We start from the raw sequence: 20,281 nt of genomic DNA, 5'->3' as shown, positions 1-20,281 counted from the left end.
CTCCTCGGAAGGTCCCCTGGCCAGATGGTCCTCTTCCTCCTGCCCCATCGAATCTGCCCACTCTCCAGCCCTGTGGCCCCAGCTCCATCTGTGCCACCCCAGGGCTCCAGGAGCCGTCTGCAGCCTGCACCTCCAGCTGTCAGATCATGGGAGCCCCTGCGGGGGAGCCTTGTGGGGTCTAAGCCCACACACCTAGGGGAGGAGTCCGGGGTCTTCAGACCTCAGCCCCCACTGCAGGGCCTTGCTGAGCACTAGTGATGGGCTGGGGTGTGGCCTGTGTGGAGTCTGCTCTTCCCCATGGGGCTGTCCTGCTCCTCACCTGAGCCAGCTTCTTGTGGATCAAGACAAGGCGGGCACTGCAGTGCATCCTGGTCCCACAGCTGTGACACAGCCAGGGGACAGAGAAGGCCAGCAAGCGCCTGTCTTTTCTCAGCATCACAGCCACTCAGCTGCACTGCACAGGCCGAAGGCTACACCCCCGGCTGGGCCCATAGGGGTTCAAGAGGGGCATGGATGGGAGTTCCGGGGCAGCTGGCACCTCTGCTCACCCACCCCTACACCAGCCTCTCCCAACACCCTAAGACACACACACCTAAAAAGAGCCCCACAAACTCCACACCGAAGAACTAACAGTTCGAACCACGGAGTAGCCAAACCTAGGTTTTAATTCAGCTGGAGTTGTCACCTGTTCCACCTGGCCTGCCCCACCCCCGGCAGGCAGCCATCTGGTGGCTCCTGCTACACCTTTTACAAGAGCCCGCCCCACCCCAGGGGCTGCTACAGCAGGGCAAGGGCATCCTGGCTAAGAAGAACACCTCAGTGTCCAAGCCCTCCAGACAAAGACACAACTTCTGCAGACGAGCTATGTTTAAGGGGCTTTCGGTCGGGGCAGGCAGTGCTGGGGATTGAACCCAGGACCCTGTGTGTGCTAGAAAGCACTCTACCACACACTACCCTAGCCACAACACAGGGACTTCTCAGGTGCCAGGAAGAACCACATTTTCCAGCAATCAAGGTGCTAGATTCAAGTCCCAACAAGTCTGCCTCGTGTCTGTTCCCCATAGAGTGGACACAGACACCATGTGAGGGTGGCTGAGTGCTGTTCCTGGCAACGAAGTCCCAAACACCTCTGAGGGTGGACAATGCCGATGGGCCTGGACTGGGCAAAGGCCGGGCAAGCTGGGCTGTCATGCGCAGGAGCAGGGGTACAGCGCTCACAGCAACAGCTCAGGACTGCTCAGGGCGGGGGTCCGGCTGCCCCGAGGGCTTCTCTGGGTTTTGCAGCCGAAGCAGGGCCTCCATCTGCCTGCGCTTCTCCTTGGCCCGGTTGATGGTGGTCCGGAAGAGCCTGCAGAAGAGGTGGACTGAGGCGGGTGAGTCGTCGTTGCCAGGGATGGGGTAGGTGATGAGGCAAGGGTTGCAGTTGGTGTCCACGACGCCAACCGTTGGGATGTTCATCTTGGCTGCGTCCCTTATCGCCACGTGGGGCTCGAAGACATTATTGAGCGTGTGCAGGAAGATGATGAGGTCTGGCAGGCGGACCGTGGGGCCGAACAGCAGGGGAGCGTTGGTCAGCAGGCCGCCCTTGAAGTAGCGGGTATGGGCGTACTCACCACAGTCCTGGGCCATGTTCTCGATCAGGTGTGAGAACTGCCGGTTGCGGCTCACAAACAGGATGATGCCCTTGCGGTAGGCCACATGGGCAATGAAGTTTAAGGCCAGCTGGAGGTGGGAGGCCGTCTGCTCAAGGTCGATGATGTCCTGGTCAAGGCGGCTCCCGAAGATGTAGGGCTCCATAAACCTGTCAGAGACCCCACCGCCGGAAATGAGGATCCACCAGGTCCACTCCACTGGCCCCATCAACCTCCCACCTCCTGCCTCTTCCGGTGGAGATCTGATCAGGACTGCCCCAACTGAATGTCTGATGTGTACCCATGACACATAACGCACACTGACCGGCACCTCCTTTCAGCAGTACCTTGGTCACCCTCCTGTGGGACTTCCCCACTAGGTGGCCAAATCTCACACCACACGTGCTCAGAAGGTCCCCAGGTCTGCCTGTAAATTGCACTAACGCTCCGTACAGCTGCTGATGCTCAGCCTCACCCTGCACATCCCATTCCAACCCGACCCACTCTGCCCCTGCTGTCCCGCCTCTCCTGTGGCCCCAACACCCCCCCTTCACAGCCATCTCCCTCACTAGTCTCCCATACCCTCTAGTCCACTCTCCATGCAACAGTGACCACATGGGAATATCTTCTCAGGTACTGCAGCTGCCTTCAGCCTAGAAGGCCCTGCAGGATGCCATATGGGGCCACTTCACAGCTGGAACCTTCTCTGGCCTAACTGTCCCTGACTCTGGGAAGCCTCAGCCACTGGCAGATTGGACACGCTGCTGGCCGCACGCTGAGTCCCTCAGGAGGATGAGCGACAGCCCCTCCTGACAAGCCAGTACTAACAGGACTTTAGACCCAGGCAGGACCTTTTGCCCTAGGAACCACCACTGCGACACATCTGGCGCGGGCTACCTGTGCCGACAGCCGGCTTTATGTCCCAGGTGCACTCGGGCATCGAACAGGCTTTTCACGGAAAACAGCTCCTTGACCCTGAAGAAGTCGGAGTGCCGGAGAGGCTCGTCCAGGAGCTTCCTCTGAGCATCTAGGGAGTCAGGAGGAAAGAGTACTGTAGTCTGCCGCCCCCTGCCCACCCCAAAACCAAGTGTCTCCCGTCACAGAGCTGGGGAGGGCAGGAGTCCAACAGCAGTGGATGCCCTGCTCCTCCGGAAAGATAGGGAAGCCCAGGCAAACTGCAGGCTGCAGCTGCGTTCTGATAGGGGCTCTGCTTCTGGGGAAACCAGCCCCCGGTGCCCTTGGAAAGCAAGGAGGAAGGGAGAAGGCTCTGTTGGGCTTCTGCGGCCTGACTGGCCCCATGGCTACCAGGCACAGCACACTACCGTGCATCGCGCGGGAAATGCCTTGTTAGGGGTCCACCAGATGGACAGCGTGGGGTGTGGTGCTCACAGGGCCCTGGGGCCATCGGAGGGCTCCGAGGTCCAGCGCCAGGCCTGGGCTGCTGCCCTGACGGCCACTGTTCCCACCGGACCCCGGGAAGTGCTGGGCCAAGCCGTGCGTGTGGCCCCAGGGCAGGTCCTGAGCCTGACTCCCTCCGCCAGCCCCGTTACCTCCGTCGCCCTCCAGCTCGCCGACTTTGGGGACCGCGGCGCCTCCGAGAGCCCTGCAGGTGGGCCGTGCCGGGCACGCGGCAGCCGTCCGCAGGAAACCGGGCCGGACACCTGCGGAGAAAGAACTGTTGGGCCACGCCCTCCTTGCCTGCCCGCCCTGCCGCCCTGGCCAGGGCCCGGCGGCCGCTCACCTGCTTTCAGCAGCCAGGACAGCGCGGACAAGGAAGACGCCATGGCGGAAGCGCGGACGGAAGCCGAGCGACGCTTCCTTCCCGCCGGCCCAGGGTCGCTGCAGCCGTAGCTGCCGCGCGCGGAGCCACAGCGCCACCTGCAGGCTGGGAGGACCTGGAAGGCGCAACGTCACGTCTCAGGCCCCGCCCCTGGAGATGACCCCGCCCCCAATAAGCCCTGTCCAACCTCCTCCGCCGCCTGGGTCCGGGAGCCGCAGCTGAGCTTACAGCCAGCGTCTGAACCTCACTTGCCCAATGTGCAGGTGGCACTGCAGCCCGTCAGCTTCTGTTCGGGACCCAAGGCCTTGGGTTGCACGTGTCCCGAGGTCGCTTTCTACTGTATTTTGGGACAGCCCTGCAGCTAGCCCCAGATCCCCACAATGTGCTGGGGGCTCGTGGCCTCTCTACAGGACAGTCCTCGTAGTAACTCCTCTCCATCCGCACTTGTCAAGCCCCCCTCATTCTGTCGTCCCGAAGGTTCTAGACCTTCCAGGGAAGAGCCTTTGTCCCTTAGCTCCTCCTCGGTCACGTGATGCTGTCGCCTAGCAACGAGAGTCGCACCACAGCCTCGGTGGAGCAGAGCTGGCCTGCTGCCAGGGCCAAATGTCCGAGGAAAACCCCCAGGAGTGTGTGGAGCCTGCGCTGCCCAAGGCCGAAGCGCCCCTGGAGAAAACCAGCGACTACTACCGCGTGAGCGAGCACCTGCCGACCCGCTTCAACAACCCGGGGTGGTTTCGTGGCTACAGGTGAGGGAGGTGGAGCGATTCCAGATGCACCAAGAAGAGGAGCACAGGGTGGCTGGCTAGGTGCTCAGGTGGGCCTGTGTCTGAGACCCCCAACATCACGAACCCCAAAGTTGCTGGCCACAAGTCAGCCTGGCGCTGTGGTGCCGCCGTTAACCACCAGTGAGCCCTGGAAACTCCTGAAATTACCCCAGGTTTGTGTGGGCTGTAATCAGCCAGAGTCAGGAGTGCTGTGACCCCAAGTCACAAGCCCAGCTCAGGTCCCAGTACCGGCTCCCCTGTATTGGTGCAGCCCCCTACTGGAATTGACCTGTGGTCAGCAGTGGAGGTATCACACCATGCAGCCCTGGCCCCTTACTCATCTGCACGGCACAAGCATTGCTTCTCTGTGCTGGCACTCATATGCACACGGAGCTCTCGGATGGCAGGGCCTGGAAGTTGGGCTGTGACTCCTGACCATGTAGCTCACCTCTCCAAGCAGTGGCAAGCCATGCCAAGGCCCTGCGGTGGTAGCTGAGGCTGGCATGTGCCCTCAGACTCCCACTGGGGTATTGGCATGCAGCGGAGTGAGCAGGGCCACCCGCCAGCAGAGGAAGCCAGGAGGCAGGCTTGCCAGCAGCAAGCGGTCAGCCCGCAAGGGACGGGGGCCCACATCTGTGCTGCACCACCAGCTGGGACACTTCATTCTGCTTGGGGCTATTGCCAGCAGAGCTCCACCACCAACCAAACACGAGCTGTGGCCTGGGCAGACTCAGGGTACATGGACAGGAGGATGTGTGTGTTTCTCCTCCACAGGGCCAGGGAGGCAGCCTCGATGTACAGGACCAGTAACCAGGTTTATGGGAGCAGAGCACCCACCGTGCATGAGATGCCGGTATGTGGAAAAGGGCACATTGGGAAGGCAAGGGGTGGTGGCCCGAGGACCCCAATTCCAGCGTCAGGAAGAGGAGGTACCTTGCCTGGTGTTGAAACAGGGCGGAGGAGAGATGAACAAATGCATGGAGAAGGAAAGTGTCTGAGAGAGGGAGGACTTGTGAGAAGACTTGCTGCGTGTGACTCACACTTCTGTGTACACAACCACACACAACCTTCACACATACACCCGGCTTTCACCTAGGCACACAGCCCTCACACACAGCTTCGTACATTGGTGCAACCATTTCTCTCAACCTGAGGCAACCGGCTCTGGGGAAAATAAATGCCACTTTCTCTCTGAATTAAACTTTCTTTTATGAGCTACTCATCGTGACCGAGAGGCAGCAGGTTGAGGGCTGAGGTTGCCCAACGGGCATACCGCCTTCGTCCCCTCCATATAGGTGCAGGGAACACACAATTTAGGCCAGCGTAGAATCCCCAGACCACTAGGGCCATCCAGTTTGGGGTGCCTCTGTTGTAGGGAGTTTCAAACAGTTGAGCCGCCAGCCTGTCCCTCAGTGATTTGCCCAATTGTAAAGGAACACATTTCACTGCTTTCTCCGAAAATATTTTTCTCCCTGGAAAAGAGCAATATGCAGAAACCAGGCTGTGGTGTTATGCTTTCCCTATTTTACATCTACCATCCACACTGTGAAGAGATGTTGATGGCTTGACTTTTCTATTACAAATGTCGCAATGGCCCTGATGTCCAGCTTTCCTGACGTGTGGAATCCTAGGACCATGACCATGGCCTGGAAGCAGGGGCTGCGGGGGAGCCCCACTGTGCCTGGTACTTAGTTGTGTTGTGTGATACAGCTCTTGTGAGATTGTTGATCAAAAAAGTTTCTGGTGGGCTAGAGAGAGTAGCTCAGTGGTACAGCTCTTGCCTAGCATGTGGGGGGCCCCTCTGGATCCAATCCCCCCCAGGCATATACACACATATGCGTGCACATGACATGTGTACACAACGAGACATTTCTGGAGTTAGTCCCTCACAATCAAGAGGTTCTTCTAGCCCTTCCCTAGGGATCAGGCATTTTTATGAAATAGCAGGTGTGCTATTGTGTAAAAATAGCTCCAGATGTTTCTGTTTTCCAAAAGTAGTAGCATCTCTTTAAGTCAGGTAGGAGTTTTGTGTTCACCAGTGTTAGCTGGCAAGGGCAGGGGAGGCAGGAGACCGGACTCCAACAGCAGCTGTTGGCTGGGCAAAGTAGGTCCCAGGGTCACTCAAGGCCTGACCCCAGGTTGGTGCTCTCTCTGATGCTCAGGTGTGGAGAGGCCACACCTGGCTGGCTCCAGAGCTTCTTTTTTGTCAACAATGATTGCTACGCGGCAGGCACCAGTTGGGAGGGCCAGGGGCAAACTAGGCTACCTTGCCCTCTGGCTTCTTAGATTCCTAAGAATGGAGCTGGTTTTCTTTTTTTTATCCTTGCAAATTCTTAATCTTCTTCCCCGTGTACCCAGCTGTGGTTCAAGAGGATTATCCTGCGCCGTTAATCCTAGTTTTTCTTTCTCTTCCAGAAAGTATTTTACTCAAATTCAAGTAAGTTTTCCAGACAGCTCTCAGCTTGTGGAATGTTCCGGGATAACACGCTCAATGTCTGCATGGAGAAGAGCATCGTGACGGGCCCAGACAACTACATCACCCCCTGTGATCGGCTTAACTTCCACCCCAGTTACAACGTCAGCAGGCCGTCCTTCTGTGACTAGGGGGCGAGTCTTCCACTCCAGCCGCCAGCCTGTCCCTCAGTGATTTGCCCAATTGTCAAGGAACACATTTCACATCTTTCTCTGAAAATATTTTTCTCCCTGGAATAGAGCAATATGCAGAAACCGGGCTGTGGTGTTGTATTTTCCCTATTTTATATCTACCATGCACACTCTGAAGAGATGTTAATGGCTTGGCTTTTCTATTTCAAATATCACAAGGGCCCCAAATATCCAGCTTTCCTTATGTGTGGCGTCCTAGGATCATGACTGTGACCTGGAAGCAGGGGCTGCATGGGAGCCCCACTGTGCCTATATCAGGGAGCCACTACTGTACACATGATCGATTGCCCCCGGCTGGAGTCTGTGCTGACACTGCAGGGTCCCCACTCAGTGCATGGGGTGCCTTCTGGGGAGGGTGATAAGCACATGGCAAGAGCAGGTACCTTGTCAGCAGAGCTCAAGAAGGTGGCGCTGCTGTGATTTATTCAAGGTGCCAATGGGTAGTGACGAGTGAACATCCCCCAGCCACAAATTGGGTGGGGACAGGGACAATGCATGAGGGTGACCAGTGCCAGCCTCTATAGTGATATGCACCTGGCAGGTGGGGGTGGTGGTGTCTATGTTTATTCTAAAATCTCAAGGTTGAAAGAAAGGCAAGAATAACTAATAATTTCCTTTGGTGTAGGTAATAACCCCACTAAGTGCATCCTCATCTCTGGGTCATCCTAAGTCAGGGTGCTCCATTGAGCCACAAGGTCATCAGCAAGAAAAGACTTTTGTACCAGGATGTAGCTTTCAGACATAGATTTTTTTTTAAAACTCTATGAGAGTAAGATACACTCCTTATAGGAAATTCCATATAAGAAATCATTCTTCTATGCCATCAATAATACCTTGTGTCAAGAGATTTTCTCCTAGGGATTCTACTCACTCATGAATTGGGGAAGAAATTGACCATCACCATGGGTTATTCAGTGTAAAACTCACGGCTGCCGGGAATGCACGCAAGAAGACACTTGCCAGCAATTCGGGACGGGAACGGTTTCCAGAGAAAATCAATGGAGCTTGTACAAAACATACAGCCCGAGCCTGCAGCCAGGATCCACGTACTGTCTTTTGAACCAGAAAACCAGGAGGGCACACATCAAACTGCAGAAAAACTTCCTGCAGTCCTTAAAAATATCAAAATGCTTGTGACCCTTTGGAGTTTAGTGTCACTGAAATAAAAGAGTCTCTAGCAGTGCGACAAAGAGTGGGTTCCTTTTTCAACTAAGACTCTGAGCAGCAGGTTGGCAGCTCTAATCCAGCAGTGCCATCAGGCTGGATGACTTTTTCTTTAGCTGGGGACGGCTGAGCACCTGTTGTCCTGCTGTGAGGAGACAGAATCACTGTCACCGCAGCAATGTGCTGGTCCAAGGGCACCACTGCACTGGGCAGGATCCCCAGGCCCAGGCTGAGGCACCCACAGGAGCCTCATGAGCCAGGAGCACCCATTGGCATATGGGGTATGTGGCAGCCCAGGAGCTGAATTCACCACAGACTTTCCCGGGTTTTGCCATGCTGGCATCCCGGTGGCAAGTGGAAAGTCTTTCATTGGTCATGGCTGCTAAGACGCTTATTCTGTATCTGCTGCTGCTGAATGGATGGATGGATGCAACGTTAGGCTCTGTAAGTATCTAGAAGGATGCAGACCCCTTCAGATATAACATCCACACCTACCTCAGTCTGTTCTCTTTGGCTAGATCACAATCTACAGGCTAGGTAACTTAGAAGAGGTTTATTTGATTCTCACTTCTGGAGGCAGGAGGTCCCCAAGCCTGGCATTGGTCTCCCTCAGTACCCTGCAGGGGCCTCCCTACGGTACCCTGGCATGGTGGAGGGCACGAAAGGTAAAACTGGGCAACTGCTTAGGAAATACTAATGCTGTCCTGGGGCACACCCGCAGTGAGCCCAGGCCCTATAGCTCCACCTCCAGACCCAGTCACAGATGAATTGGGTCTTACATTTCCCATACATGAAATCAGGCTTGCATTCAAACCATAGTGATGTCCATCTCCCCCGGAATTCAGTAACTGTCCCCTTGTCCTCCTGCGTCTCTCCATTTCTCTGCCACCTTAGGGTTCTCAAAGGGCTTTGACATCATCTCATCAGATCCTGACACCAAGAAAAAGCCTCAGATGGTGTGGCTTCACTCACAGGTGGGAAGAACAGGCTCCAGAAGGGTCCTGTGGTCAGCCTTGGCTTCGAACCCTCCTTGGGGATGGGCTGGGACAGAGGCTGAAGGCTTCCAGCCCTTGGCCCCAGAGACAGAGCCCAAAGTTTATTTGGTCACAGAGAAACTGCAGTGATTAGAAATTTCAGGACAGCAGCAAGGATCCAGCTCAATGGCACAGTGCTTGCCTGGCAAGCTCGAGGCCCTGAATTCAATTCCCAGTAACAACAAGAAGAAATAAATAAATACAAGAGAGAGAAAGAAGTTTTAGGACTGCATCTTTTTAGCATATTTCCAACCTGAAATCTTTGAGAAAAAAACGAGAGTTTAGATAAACCAGTCTAATGGAGGGCTGAAAGGGGTGCCGGGTTTGGGGAAAACACACAAAACAGACAAAAGCAAACTGTCTGTGATCCTGTCCCAACCCACCTGTTACTTTCTCACAAGCTTAAATCCCACGGGGAATGTGGCGGACGAGGAGGGGTGGTGAATGTTTTCCCAGACATGGATCGGAACACAGCAAGGCCACAGCAGTTTCTGCAACTCTACGCCGCCTCACCCAGAGTATGAGTGGACTGCGGCTTTGCTTGGACTTGGAAACATAAAGGTTGGAAAAACTATTTCACAGCACCATACTGATCACTTAGCGGCTAGGTTGGTTCAAAACCAGTCACTCCTTAATCTAAAAGTACATTTTCATGAACAGTTCTGTAGTTTTTGCCTTCCGGCAACCCTTTATCTCTTTATAGTCAGTCAGAATAAATGGTTTCAAATGTGTGGTGAAAGATGCTGATATTAATACTAACCATTTGTATTCAGTGCACAAAATAACAGAAGCCTCAGTTTTGCAAATAATGGAATGTCAGTCCTTACACACAGACACAAAGGGTGGAGGCAGTGTGATTTTCACACAATGGGGTCCCCCCTGGCTTTTTTCAGCTTTCCATTCACTGGTTGGGGCACAGTAGTGCCTTTTGTATTTGTGGGAACAGATAAGATCCTTACATGCTTTTCTGTGGCAGATTTAAGAGACTTCAATGATTGTCTTATTTTCCAAGGCAAATAAATCTCAGTTGGAAAACCTGTCTGAGTCACATAAAGGGTGACTCTGACCCTCCCCCAACAAGGGACCTGAGACCTCTTACCATTAGAGACCTCTTACCCCGCCCCATTCTTGGCATTAAATGAACCAGAGCCCCAGCTGCCCTCCTCAGAAAGTTCCAGGCCTTCTGGAACCTGTAGGTGAGTCACCCCTGTAATGACACCCAGTCCACGGAAGGGACTCTGTTACAGAGGGGGTGCACACTTATTCCTGTCGCAGCCGTGTGGATTCCATGTACAGGTGCGCTTCCCTCCCTGGAAGATTGGCAGAGGTGCCAGGAGAGGGCGGCAAACACACAGATGTTGTCAAAACCCTTCCCACAGGAAGAAACCCACTGGACACTGCTGACCTTGTCATCGGCCCTAAACCCAGCAGGAGGCTGAGGGTTGACCCAGCACTGGCCAGGGTTGACCCAGTGCATAGGCTCTGGCGCTGCACGGCAGAGGCAGCAGCAGGGATGGGCGTGACAGTGCAGTCAGGTTCACGTTGTTTTTGAAAACGATGGCACTGAATCTCATCCACTGACCCTGGAAGTTAGTTCTGCTGGACGTAGGAAAAGAGGAGACTCGGGGTCCCACAGGTCACTTACTGAACTACTGTCAGGAGGGCCACTAGGTCAGCCACTCCCTCCCAGGTGACAGGAACGCCTGACCCTGGGTGTCTGCGCAGATGTCCTTGTCAGCTGCAGAGTGACCACCAGGAGGTCCTGGCAGTGACACACACCTCCACTCTCAAACTGGAAACGCCATGACCCTGGGCCTCAGCAGGTTGTCCTTGATCGCGGGGAGGGGTTGGTGCAGAGGACCAGCAACTTGGAAGGACAGGTAATGGGTCCCTTGGTTTGGGGGAGACTGGTCCTCTGCAGGCAGGGCGAGGGGACAGGCTGAGGGGCTCTGGGCACTAAGCCCACTCTTTTGTGGGTTGCAAATCCCCCTTTGCCAGCAATCACCAGGGCCCTGATGACCTGGGGTATCAGCACCCTGTACAGACCAAACTGGTCACACAGACATGGGGGACAGAGCACACAAGCAGATTTGTGGGTAGTGCTGGATTTATTCATTAAAAAAAAGAAAACAGTTCTTATATACAAAACAAGCTGACCTTTTTTTGGCAGGGATTAAAAGCACTCTTTAAAAAAATTAAAGTTACACCATGGGTTACATGGAATTTTTTCTTTTTCTTCCCAGAAGCACTTAAGTGAACGAATACGTCACAACAAGGCTATCACAAGTACAAGACGGCTCAGGACAGAGAAGGGACAGCAGGTCTCATTCCTCACAGTGACAACCTAGCAGACACGTGTGTCCGCGTTTGGGCTTCAAAGTGGCCCAAGGTTAGAAAATCTACTCTCACCTTAGAACAGGACCAAACTCAGCTACAGCAGGCTGCACTGCAGCTGCATGTGACGGCGAACTGCCACACTCAGGGTGAGCGGCCTCCAGCGTCCAGGATGGCTTCCATCTCCAAGAAGCCACAGGCACCTCAGGGTCTCAGGGCAGAAGGCCAGGAGGTCAGAGCCTGTTAACACCAAGCACAGGGGCCACTGCCTGGGCATGGCAGCCACAGAAAACCACATCCCCAACTATTTTCCAGGTCCTGAGGGGAGCCCTGTCCCCAGCGGGCTCTCCGTCAGCCTTTGGGGACCAACCACCTAACAGCTGGTGTTTGTCCACTCACACGCACAGACCAAGAACAGGACGGTCACAACACCCATGTGCTGCTGCCTTTCAGAAGCACGACTACAGTGCAGAGCCCGGGTGGGCAGGGGCTTATGGAGATGCTCGCCACCTCGTGACCGATGAGCTGGACACGGGATGACCAGGCCAGGCTCTGGGCCCAGCGGCACAGTGAGCACCACCCGGGGAGGGGGGGTGGCCTCAGCTGACTCCTGCATGAGACAGTGCTCCCCTGGGCACCACCTCACTGGCCGCTGTGCTTTTCAAGGTTAGGGCTGCGGTTTCAGGGGAAGTGCGCCGACTGCTAGACACCAGGGTGTTCTTCAGTGCTGTTGCAGGAGTTTTCCGACTGACACCTCGGGCATGCACTTCCCTAGTTCAGGACAGAGCAGCCGTCACCTTCCAGGGTTAGGTTTCACACCGGCCATGTGCCCAGAGACCAGGCTTAGGCTTGGTCCCCCATGGTGACATAACCACCAAATATTTCCTTATCCACAACTTGTATGCCAAACACAAAAAACGAAAGTTACAGTATCAACCGACAGTATTGTTCAAAAAATATTTTTACAGCACTTTAAATATTTTACAAAAAGCTACAAAAATCATATTTACTGGGCTATAATCTGTTAAATAAAAACATCCGTTCCGTGTTAGTGCACATATGTACAGGGCTCCTATGGACAGGGGACTCTGATTTACCCTCTGTGACTGCATCACCTATGCACGCACACATGTACAAATGCACACACACGGGCACCCACTGCTGTCCACGGGTGGGACAGAACCAGGACCAGAACCACCTATCACAACTTGAGGACTTTGCCCTTTACCACAGAGCTGCCGCCGCCACCATCCTCCACAGAGGTGTCACTGAACTCGCTGGCATCACTGCCCAAGGCCTCCTGGTCCTGGTCGTCCCTGTCAGTGACCCTGTGTGGATACCTCAGGTCTAAAATGTTCTCCTCTGAACCTGAGTTCTTCTTATGCAGACCAAGCCTGGCCTGGGCCTTCCTGTTGGGCCAGTGTCCACTGTCCTTTGTGACCTGGTTTGGGCTTCCAAACACAGGGCCGTGGCTGGCCGGGGTCTCTCTGAAGGCCGAGAAGGAGGGCCCCTGCAGAGGCAGGCTCAGGGGGGCACTGAAGAGGCCGGTCTGAGTGGCCCCCCAGGGGACACTCTTCCCAAAGTGAAACAGCTGGTTGGACAGCAGAGAAGGGAAACCTGGGAAGGCCGGGCCCTTCCTGGGGTCTGAGGAGAGGCCAGGTGGGCCCCTGGCCTGCACCTCAGCTGCTCCCTCTCTCTCGGCCCCAAGGCCCCCTGTCCACACCAGGCCTCGGCCATCCGAGTTCAGCACCCATGGGCTGGGCAGCCTGCTCTGGTGGGCCAGGTTGCTCCAGGGGAGAGACAGGTCGACCTGGTGTCCTGGGCTGGGGGTCAGCAAGCTCTGGCTCCCGTAGTTCACATGGAAACTTCCTCCAGTGCTTCCGGCCTCGGCTGCTGCCGCTCTGGCACAGCTGGGCAGCTGGCCGAACATGCTTTCCACAGTGGCAGGCTCGGCCCCCCTTGGGCTCTGGTCTTTGTGAGCATAGACGCTTTTCCAGCTCGCCGGGGAACCTTTGGCAGAGATGGTCCCACTGGTGCTCTTGGGCTGTGCTGGCTCACATCTGCCCAGGGCAGCAGGGACGCGAGGGGCACTCTCGTTGCGGGGGGTGCCCTTCCCACTTGGACCAAAGAGACTGGCTGTGCCCTGCACCCCAGCTCTTTCTACAGCCCTTGGTCCATCCACAGGCTGAGGGCCACTGCCCCTGGCCCTTTGGCTCCGTGTGCAAACCCCGTGCTGCACGGCTGGGGCCAGCTCTCTCCTGCACAGCACCTCCGGCCTGGCCGGACCCTCCGTTCCCAGGGTAGTGGGGGCCTCTCCGTGAATTTCAGAAATACTCACTGACTCCTTGGCCTTTTCTGCCAAAAATTTCTGAATCTCCAGTTCGATGCTGTCGTCGCTGTCCACTGAACTGTCCTCAGACAGGGAGCTGGTGCTGAGGGCCGAACGGACCATGTCTGGAGTCCCCATCTCCCTGGAGAACAAAGGTCCCTCTGGGGCTCTCCGTGATGGGAAGCCAGGGGTTGCATCCTCATCCCCCAGGCTGGCCGGCTTCATGATTTCTGCTGTGCTGCTGAAGACACCTGGCAGCTGCCTCCCCTGACCAGCCCTGCTGTCCCGGCCGGACTTGGACAGGCAGCTCCTTAGCACCCGCGGGCTTCTGTCTTTCCAGTGTCCGGGGAGGCTACCCAGTCGCTCCATGAACCGCGTCTCGGTGGTGCTGAACCTGACTTTCTTCTTGCAGCTGGCTCGGGGGTCCCTGCTCCTCTTCTTGAGCTTCCGTCTGGATCGTAACAGGTCCTTGATGGCTGTGTCCAGGTCCGCGTCACTGTCCAGCGAGCTGCTCTTGTCTTCCGAACTCTCTTTCTCACCAACACTCTGCCCCTCTTCTGTCTTTGCAGCACCCTTGGGGCCTTCAGACAGGGGCACATCACCAAGCCCGACCGTCTTGGGGGGCACAGGTTGGACTTTGGCATCGCCTTCCCTCGCTGGCAGCTCGCCGGCTTCTCCCTGGTTGGGTGGATCCCGAATATCCTGGCTGGGCTGGGCCCCGCTCTGGCTGCAGTCACCATCCTGGGTACCTTCTGTCACGTCCCTCGTTTTCTTGGGTGTGGACAGCCTCACGGTGTTGCTGCCTCCTCTCCGTTTCCTCTTGCAGCTTGGGGACAGGTCTGGCGTTTTGTGAGCTGCAGGTACCTTGGGGTCGCTGGCTTGGCTGTTGGGGGCAGGCAGCAGCAGCAGGCCCTGTGTAGGTTGAGGGGAGCCTTCGGCCCTGGCCAGCACACTCCCAGATTGCGCTTTGAGGGCCAGAAACGACCGGATTTCCTGTTCGATGCTGTCGTCACTGTCCACGGAGCTGCTATCGCCATCCAAGTGGGAAGGCACATCTGGGGAATGCGAGTGTGGGCTTGCAGAGGGTGGCCTGTCACTGCTCTCCATGGGGGCCGGCAGGATGGTTTTGGAAATGTCCAGGATTGCTTCGGCACATATCAGCTCCGCAGAAGAGTCTGCCCGGCATGACATCCGTTCCCCACACTCGCTCTTGGTGACGGTGTTTGCGGGAGGCGCAGAGGCTTTGGCATCCTTCAGGAGCTTGGAGGAGTGGTCCAGGTCAAGAGCCCCTAACCCAGGGTCCGAGGCTTTGAGGGCTACTGGCTTCTTCTTGCTTGGTGCTCTCCGGGGGGCTTCAGGCAGGACACTTTTCACGCCACTGCCTGTGCCGCCTGCAGGGAAGTCGGGCGCCGTCTCCTCTCTGGGTTGAGCTCTCAGCAGTGTGTCCCCAGCAGCCTCTTTCCTGGTCTTCTCCAGCTGATACAGCTGGATGGCTTCCTCGATGCCATCGTCACTGCTGGAGTCTGACGCCTCGCACACCAGGGCTGGGCTCCTGGCCTGCCTGCCCCTCCGCCCCGCCCCTGCGCTCCTCCTCACACCACCTTTACTCTGTGCTGCTTCTGCTTTGGGTACAGCCAGCCTCGCGCTGCCCATGGTCTCGGGCTCAGGGAGGACCTTAGCCCTGAGGCTCCTGGGCTGGGAAATTACCTTCACTAACCGGGGAGGCTTGCGGAACAGAAACTCCTTAGAGGTTCCCCTCAGATCCTGCCGAGGGGCCGTCTTGATGGGGGGCTCTTTGTTGGTTTTCAGTGTTGCTCTGACTGCGTTTTCATTTGGGTCAGGGTTTCTGTCTACAGATGCCTCACACCGAGGGTTTTCATGTTGTCTTTTCTTGTGCAGAAACTGTTCAATCTCCGCCTGGATGCTCTGCTCGAAGGAATCCTCGCTGCTCACACTGACGGGGGAGGCAGAGCCCTGGTCCTCACCAGCTGCCACAGAGATGCCAGAAATACTGCCCAAGACTGGGGCAAGTTTTGGGGGACCCAGGGCAGGTGGGGTGCTGCTGTTGGGAGGCTCTGGTTTGCATCTGCTGTTGCCAGGAGAGACCCTGCCAGGCTGGGCACCCACAGAGGGAGGCTGCGCGGCTCCATTCCTGGCCTTCAGGTACTCCTGGATGGCCTGCTCGATGTCACGGTCCACAGAGTCATCGCTGTCTGAGTCTAGCCCCAGGGGGCCCAAGTCTGCAGCTGCCTCCTCCCCTGGAGGGCTCCCCTGGCGGGCAGCCAGGCCACAGGCAGCAAATGCGGGGGACTGCTCTTTGCATGCAGAGGGGCTGGTGGCCAGCCTAGCATCACGGCACCTCTCTGCCTTCTGGCTTCTCTGTGCTTCTCTGCGCTCATCGCTCATGCCCAGGGGCACCGTGTCGTGCTGCTGCAGCGTGCTGATGATCATCTGCACCTTGGCACTCACCGAGGCTCTGGCAACGTCTTCTTTCGATTCCGAGAAGCACCCAGGAAACCTAAAGCTCCCAGGTGGGCCAAAGGCCTCCCATTTGGACTGGAGCGAGACCACTGGAGGGGCATTCATGAGAAACATCCTAGCGGGTGTGGCAGGCGCCCAGGGAAGCACTGCTTTATTTTCTGGCCCTTTTCATATCCTGGGAAAAAAGAAAGCACCGTACAGGTCAGGTCTAAGGAAGCAGACACATCAGCAAACATCACGGACAGTCACGGAGAAGCAGCCTTCCCGGGCAACACCAGGTCCAGAGGCCCTGGTGTTCTTGTGCAAGCTTCCTGAGCCTCACTTTCCTCTGCTGTGAAAGGACTTACTCCCTCTGAAGGAAGTCCAGTGTTCCAACCCAGGGTGCTGTGCCCATCCTGGGCACACGTTGCCCCTTCTCAGCCCTTCCTGTCCCCCTGTGAGCTTGCATCCTCTCGGTGACAGAACAGGGGCATTCTTTACCTCCAAAAGTTGTCAGGAGAAGCCAGCTTGATAGGAGTCTGAAAATGTTCCTCTGTACATGAAAAAGTTTTAAAAGCTGTTAGCAAATCCAGGGTAAGCGCGACTTGGTGGGTAGCTTCATTCCCAAGAAGATCAGTGCACTCCTAGAACAAAAAGTTGCACGATGTAAGCAACTCAAAACGTATTTCCCCGAGCATCTTTCATAGCCACCTTGACAAAACCTTGTACATGAAAATGCCAATGTCCTTATCATTATTTTAATCTAATGGGCACAGAAGTTGCCCAAGACCCAATCCCATGATCTTGGTATCCTGGTGTGGTTATTCCCTGATTTCCACTTGGGAAATGTAATGTGAAGATAGGGTCACAGCTGGTCTTTACAGGAAAGGCTTGGGAACCACCACTTCCAGAGAAGTACAGTGTAGATGGTACAGGTCAAAGAAAATGCCAGGTGCACTGTACACCTGCTGATTCTCCTAGACTCCTCTGAAGGGCCCCCCCACCGGGCCCCAAAATTGAGAGTGCAGTGCCATTCGGATGTAAGAGAGCTCCCCAAGACTGAAAATGAAGACAAATAGAGCTCCCCTTCAGTCACGGTGCCAGCGAGGCTGCGGGCACCCTAAATCTCAGTGACTGGGTAGGACCTTGCTGAGTTCCCGCTGGGGATCTGGCCCTCAAACAGGAGCCTCCTTCCTGAGGAGCACCTGCAATAAAACCAGTACCACACCGTGCCCGGGGTGCAGCAAGGTTACAAGCAACTGTGCTGCTCAGAGAGTGAAATGAAAAGGTAAAGATTTCTCGAAATTACTTGCAATTCTCTTCTGGTCCAGGCTCACCTTCCCAGAGGTGTTCGGGACGAGGTCTTTGCGGCTCTTCTTACACTCTTCCTGAGCACCGTATGCAGGCTTTTAGCAGGTTTCTGACAACTGGAATGGGAGAATCTGAGATGCCCAACTTGGAGACTGAAGCTGCAGTTCATTAATGTTTTTCAGGAAAAAGAAAGACCCACCGTTAACATCCCATCTCCAAATTAGATGAGGGAGGACTTATTCACAGCTCATTCAGTTCACAACACTTTTGGGTCAGGTAGCTGAGGCACTAGGGTGTGTGTGTAAACCAGCTACCACTTCTCAAATCCTACATATCCTACAGCTGTGCTTTCCCCATGAAGTTACCTTCCCCAAAGATGCCCCCAGGCACACAGCAGTTGAGGACCAACAGGATGTGGGTAGGGAACTCTTGCCCACTGTGCTGTGGGCATTACTCAAACTGCCAGGGCCAAATTACAGAAACTACAAAACATTTCCATGAGCCTCGGGCTATGGAGGGTACAAGCCAAGAATGCTAATTCCTTAAACAGCAATGTTCCTTCCAACAATGGGCCCAGGAGGAGCTCTGCACCAAGGTGACTTATAGCACACGCAAAGCTTTCTGGGGCAGATCATCCTGTCCCCATGAACCTCTTTTATAGCTTCTAAGTGGCTACAGAGTTGGAACTTCTTGTGAGTAGCTTTCAGAGTTGTCCAAGTATATAGTCCAGCACTGAGGTTAGAGCACTCCAGAGACAGCCTGGGGCTTAGAACAGTCAACCAGGAGAAGACTCAGTTGAAAACGCCCCCGAACTGTACAGAGACAGAAGTATGCTCCAAGGACAGCTGACCCACTTCTTAGTTTCTCCTTGCACCCGGGGGCCCCAAGGCTTGGTCTCCAGGGAGGCTGTGGGGGGCTCCCTGCACCTGTGTCTTAAAGCTGTGGAAGAAGGGGGGTGGTACCAAAGCATCCTCAGTTTAGACACCCACATGACCAGAGAACACCACCAAGCTCAAGCTCCTTTCCTTCTAAAGCTCACAGTTCTAGAAACGCCCCAGACATTTATGACCCTCAAAACAGGTTTAGCTCGTGTTCTTACCTCCCAGGTGGGGTTTTTTCCCAGGGTTAGGGGAGGCCAGGGACTGCATGCCAGGGAGCACCGGTCCAGGGGGGGCGGACAGTAGGAGGCCTCCTCTCCAGCCAACCTGAAGTGGGCATGGCGGCTGGACTCAGTCCCTAGCAGGCCAGAAGTGGGGATTTAACTAGCCTGCCACCCTCTGCTGACCATCCTGCAAAACTGCGGTGTTGTCCCTCTGAGTGCCGTGCAGGGAACTGCAGGCCAGGCCTGGGCTGCCTCTGGCCTTGCGCCCCAAACTAGGTGATCCTTGAGGGGCGGGGAGCTGCAGACTGGTCCCCAGCCAAGTAATCGCCAACACCTCTTCAGGCAGCGAGCCAGGCCTCCGTGCAGGTCTGTGACCTGGAGCGGTTTTCTGGGATCCTTGGCCCAAGAGCTCGGCTACCTTCCCGGAAGCTCCGCCTGGCGCAGGGCGCGCACGCAGCCCCAGGCCGGCCAGGCCCTCAGCCCTTCCCCGAGGGCAGAGGCCGCCAGGACCCGGATCACCGTTCCCGCCCGGGCCTCACCTGCGCCTCACCTGGAGCCGGGCCGCCGGCTCTGGGGGAGACCGGAGAAGGCGGGAGCGGGAGACGCCCCCGGGGCCGCTACTCCCACCCGGGCCCGGCGCCTGTCCCTGTCCTCGCCGCCCTCCGCCCCGCCGGCCGCAGCCTGCACGGTCCCCGCCCGCGTCCCGGGTCGGCGTCTGGGAGGCGCGCTCCGCCCTGGTCGGCGCCGAGGGGCCCGGGGCGCCCGGCCGCACGCGCCTCCCTGCCTCCCCGCCCCCGTCGCCAGGCGCCGTGGGAAGCGGGGGAGGGCGGGGCCCGGCGGGGGCGGGGCGACCCCAGCGCCCCCTCCCCGCCACCTACCCGCGGCGGCGGCAGCGGCGGCGGCGGCCGCGCTCCGGAAGCCGTGCCCAGTGGCTGGGCATCATGGGAATGGCACGGCCGAGTTCCGGGGGAGGCGCGCGGCCCGGCCGGACCCCCGCCCTCGAGAGCGCGCCCACCTGCCGCCGGTCCCCGGGACACCGCCCCCGGGCGCGCGCAGCATCGGAGCCGGGGAGCCGCGCGCTCCGCCCCGGGAGGTCCGCGAGGTCTGTGGCCGAGGCCCTGCTCCAGTGCCGGCAGGGACCCCGCGTGGCGCCCCCCGCCCGGCGCCGAATGCGCGCGGAGCTGCCGGGCCGGCTGCGGCGAGGGCGTGGCGTGGGAAAGCGCGCGGGGCCGCTGGACGGTGACGCTGTTCAGACCGGCCGGGTTGCAAGCGCACCCCAGGTCCCGTGGCTCTCTTGTGTGGCCCTGCCCGACCCTCCGCATCCTGGGGCTGGCGGAGCTGACGTCCTTGCCGAGATTCGCTCAGAGTCCACAGTTGAGCTGGGGCTGCGTGTGCGGTGAGCAGGGTTTTTCTCCCTGGTCCCCATCTCCCAGCTGCACGGGGCTTGCTGACTGTCTCACACACCTCAGCATTCTCGAGCTGCATCCTGTACTTTAAGACAAGGACCTTGAGGCTGAGAAAGGAGCTTGCACCTGCCCAGGGTCACTGAGGGCCCAGTGGAGTAGAGGCTGGAGAAGCCCCAGGGAGCAGATGTATGGGGACACTATCATCTGGGAACACGTCCAGCGGTGAAGCTGGTTCTGTTGGTCTCTGCTGTGACCTGACCATGCGACATGATGATCTCACTCGTTTTATTCGTGCCTGGCCG

At 56.9% G+C, this 20,281-nt stretch overlaps 3 protein-coding genes across 18 annotated transcripts; 1 reads left to right on the top strand and 2 right to left on the bottom strand.

The window, feature by feature from the left end:
* Positions 1-647: 647 nt before the first annotated feature.
* On the bottom strand, positions 648-3,811 carry Mrps2 (mitochondrial ribosomal protein S2). Its single transcript, XM_005003936.4, has 5 exons — positions 3,660-3,811; positions 3,373-3,526; positions 3,182-3,292; positions 2,529-2,658; positions 648-1,801 (listed from the first exon to the last, which is right to left on the bottom strand). The coding sequence occupies exons 2-5, from the start codon at positions 3,413-3,415 to the stop codon at positions 1,228-1,230; spliced, it is 858 nt and encodes a 285-aa protein (XP_005003993.1). The 5' UTR covers positions 3,416-3,526; positions 3,660-3,811; the 3' UTR covers positions 648-1,227.
* Positions 3,811-6,902, top strand: Pierce1 (piercer of microtubule wall 1). The gene is made up of 3 exons (XM_003470602.5): positions 3,811-4,157; positions 4,950-5,028; positions 6,591-6,902. Exons 1-3 carry the CDS (start codon positions 4,015-4,017, stop codon positions 6,777-6,779), a joined length of 411 nt encoding a protein of 136 aa, XP_003470650.1. The 5' UTR covers positions 3,811-4,014; the 3' UTR covers positions 6,780-6,902.
* Positions 6,903-11,126: 4,224 nt separating this feature from the next.
* On the bottom strand, positions 11,127-19,724 carry Ppp1r26 (protein phosphatase 1 regulatory subunit 26). 16 transcript variants are annotated; one of them, XM_063244262.1, is made up of 5 exons: positions 19,452-19,549; positions 18,571-18,676; positions 17,498-17,629; positions 16,662-16,804; positions 11,127-16,356 (listed from the first exon to the last, which is right to left on the bottom strand). In XM_063244262.1, exon 5 carries the CDS (start codon positions 16,293-16,295, stop codon positions 12,573-12,575), a length of 3,723 nt encoding a protein of 1,240 aa, XP_063100332.1. In that variant the 5' UTR covers positions 16,296-16,356; positions 16,662-16,804; positions 17,498-17,629; positions 18,571-18,676; positions 19,452-19,549; the 3' UTR covers positions 11,127-12,572. The 16 variants fall into 16 exon arrangements, with proteins under 16 accessions (XP_063100332.1, XP_063100338.1, XP_063100331.1 ...); XM_063244268.1 differs by having other exon boundaries at positions 17,498-17,587; XM_063244261.1 differs by having other exon boundaries at positions 18,571-18,707; positions 19,452-19,469.
* Positions 19,725-20,281: the final 557 nt, after the last annotated feature.

The sequence above is a fragment of the Cavia porcellus genome, unplaced genomic scaffold (genome assembly GCF_034190915.1).
Source record: "Cavia porcellus strain 051 isolate PalLab524CR breed Dunkin Hartley unplaced genomic scaffold, mCavPor4.1 scaffold_49, whole genome shotgun sequence".
In the NCBI taxonomy this organism is placed as follows: Eukaryota; Metazoa; Chordata; class Mammalia; order Rodentia; family Caviidae; genus Cavia; species Cavia porcellus.
Note: the sequence above shows the minus strand (reverse complement) of the source record. Positions and strands in the feature narration are given on the sequence as shown.

What these genes read in the sequence shown, in the direction of transcription:
- Mrps2 (XM_005003936.4), bottom strand. Translation starts at nt 3,415, where the DNA reads ATGGCGTCTTCCTTGTCCGCGCTGTCCTGGCTGCTGAAAGCAG. An exon ending in GTCCTGGCTGCTGAAAGCAG is followed by an intron (nt 3,293 to 3,372) that starts GTGAGCGGCCGC and finishes CTTTCTCCGCAG; the next exon opens with GTGTCCGGCCCGGTTTCCTG. An exon ending in AAAGCCGGCTGTCGGCACAG is followed by an intron (nt 1,802 to 2,528) that starts GTAGCCCGCGCC and finishes GGTCTCTGACAG; the next exon opens with GTTTATGGAGCCCTACATCT.
- Pierce1 (XM_003470602.5), top strand. Translation starts at nt 4,015, where the DNA reads ATGTCCGAGGAAAACCCCCAGGAGTGTGTGGAGCCTGCGCTGCCCAAG. An exon ending in GGGTGGTTTCGTGGCTACAG is followed by an intron (nt 4,158 to 4,949) that starts GTGAGGGAGGTG and finishes TCTCCTCCACAG; the next exon opens with GGCCAGGGAGGCAGCCTCGA. An exon ending in CCACCGTGCATGAGATGCCG is followed by an intron (nt 5,029 to 6,590) that starts GTATGTGGAAAA and finishes TTTCTCTTCCAG; the next exon opens with AAAGTATTTTACTCAAATTC.
- Ppp1r26 (XM_063244264.1), bottom strand. Translation starts at nt 16,295, where the DNA reads ATGTTTCTCATGAATGCCCCTCCAGTGGTCTCGCTCCAGTCCAAATGG.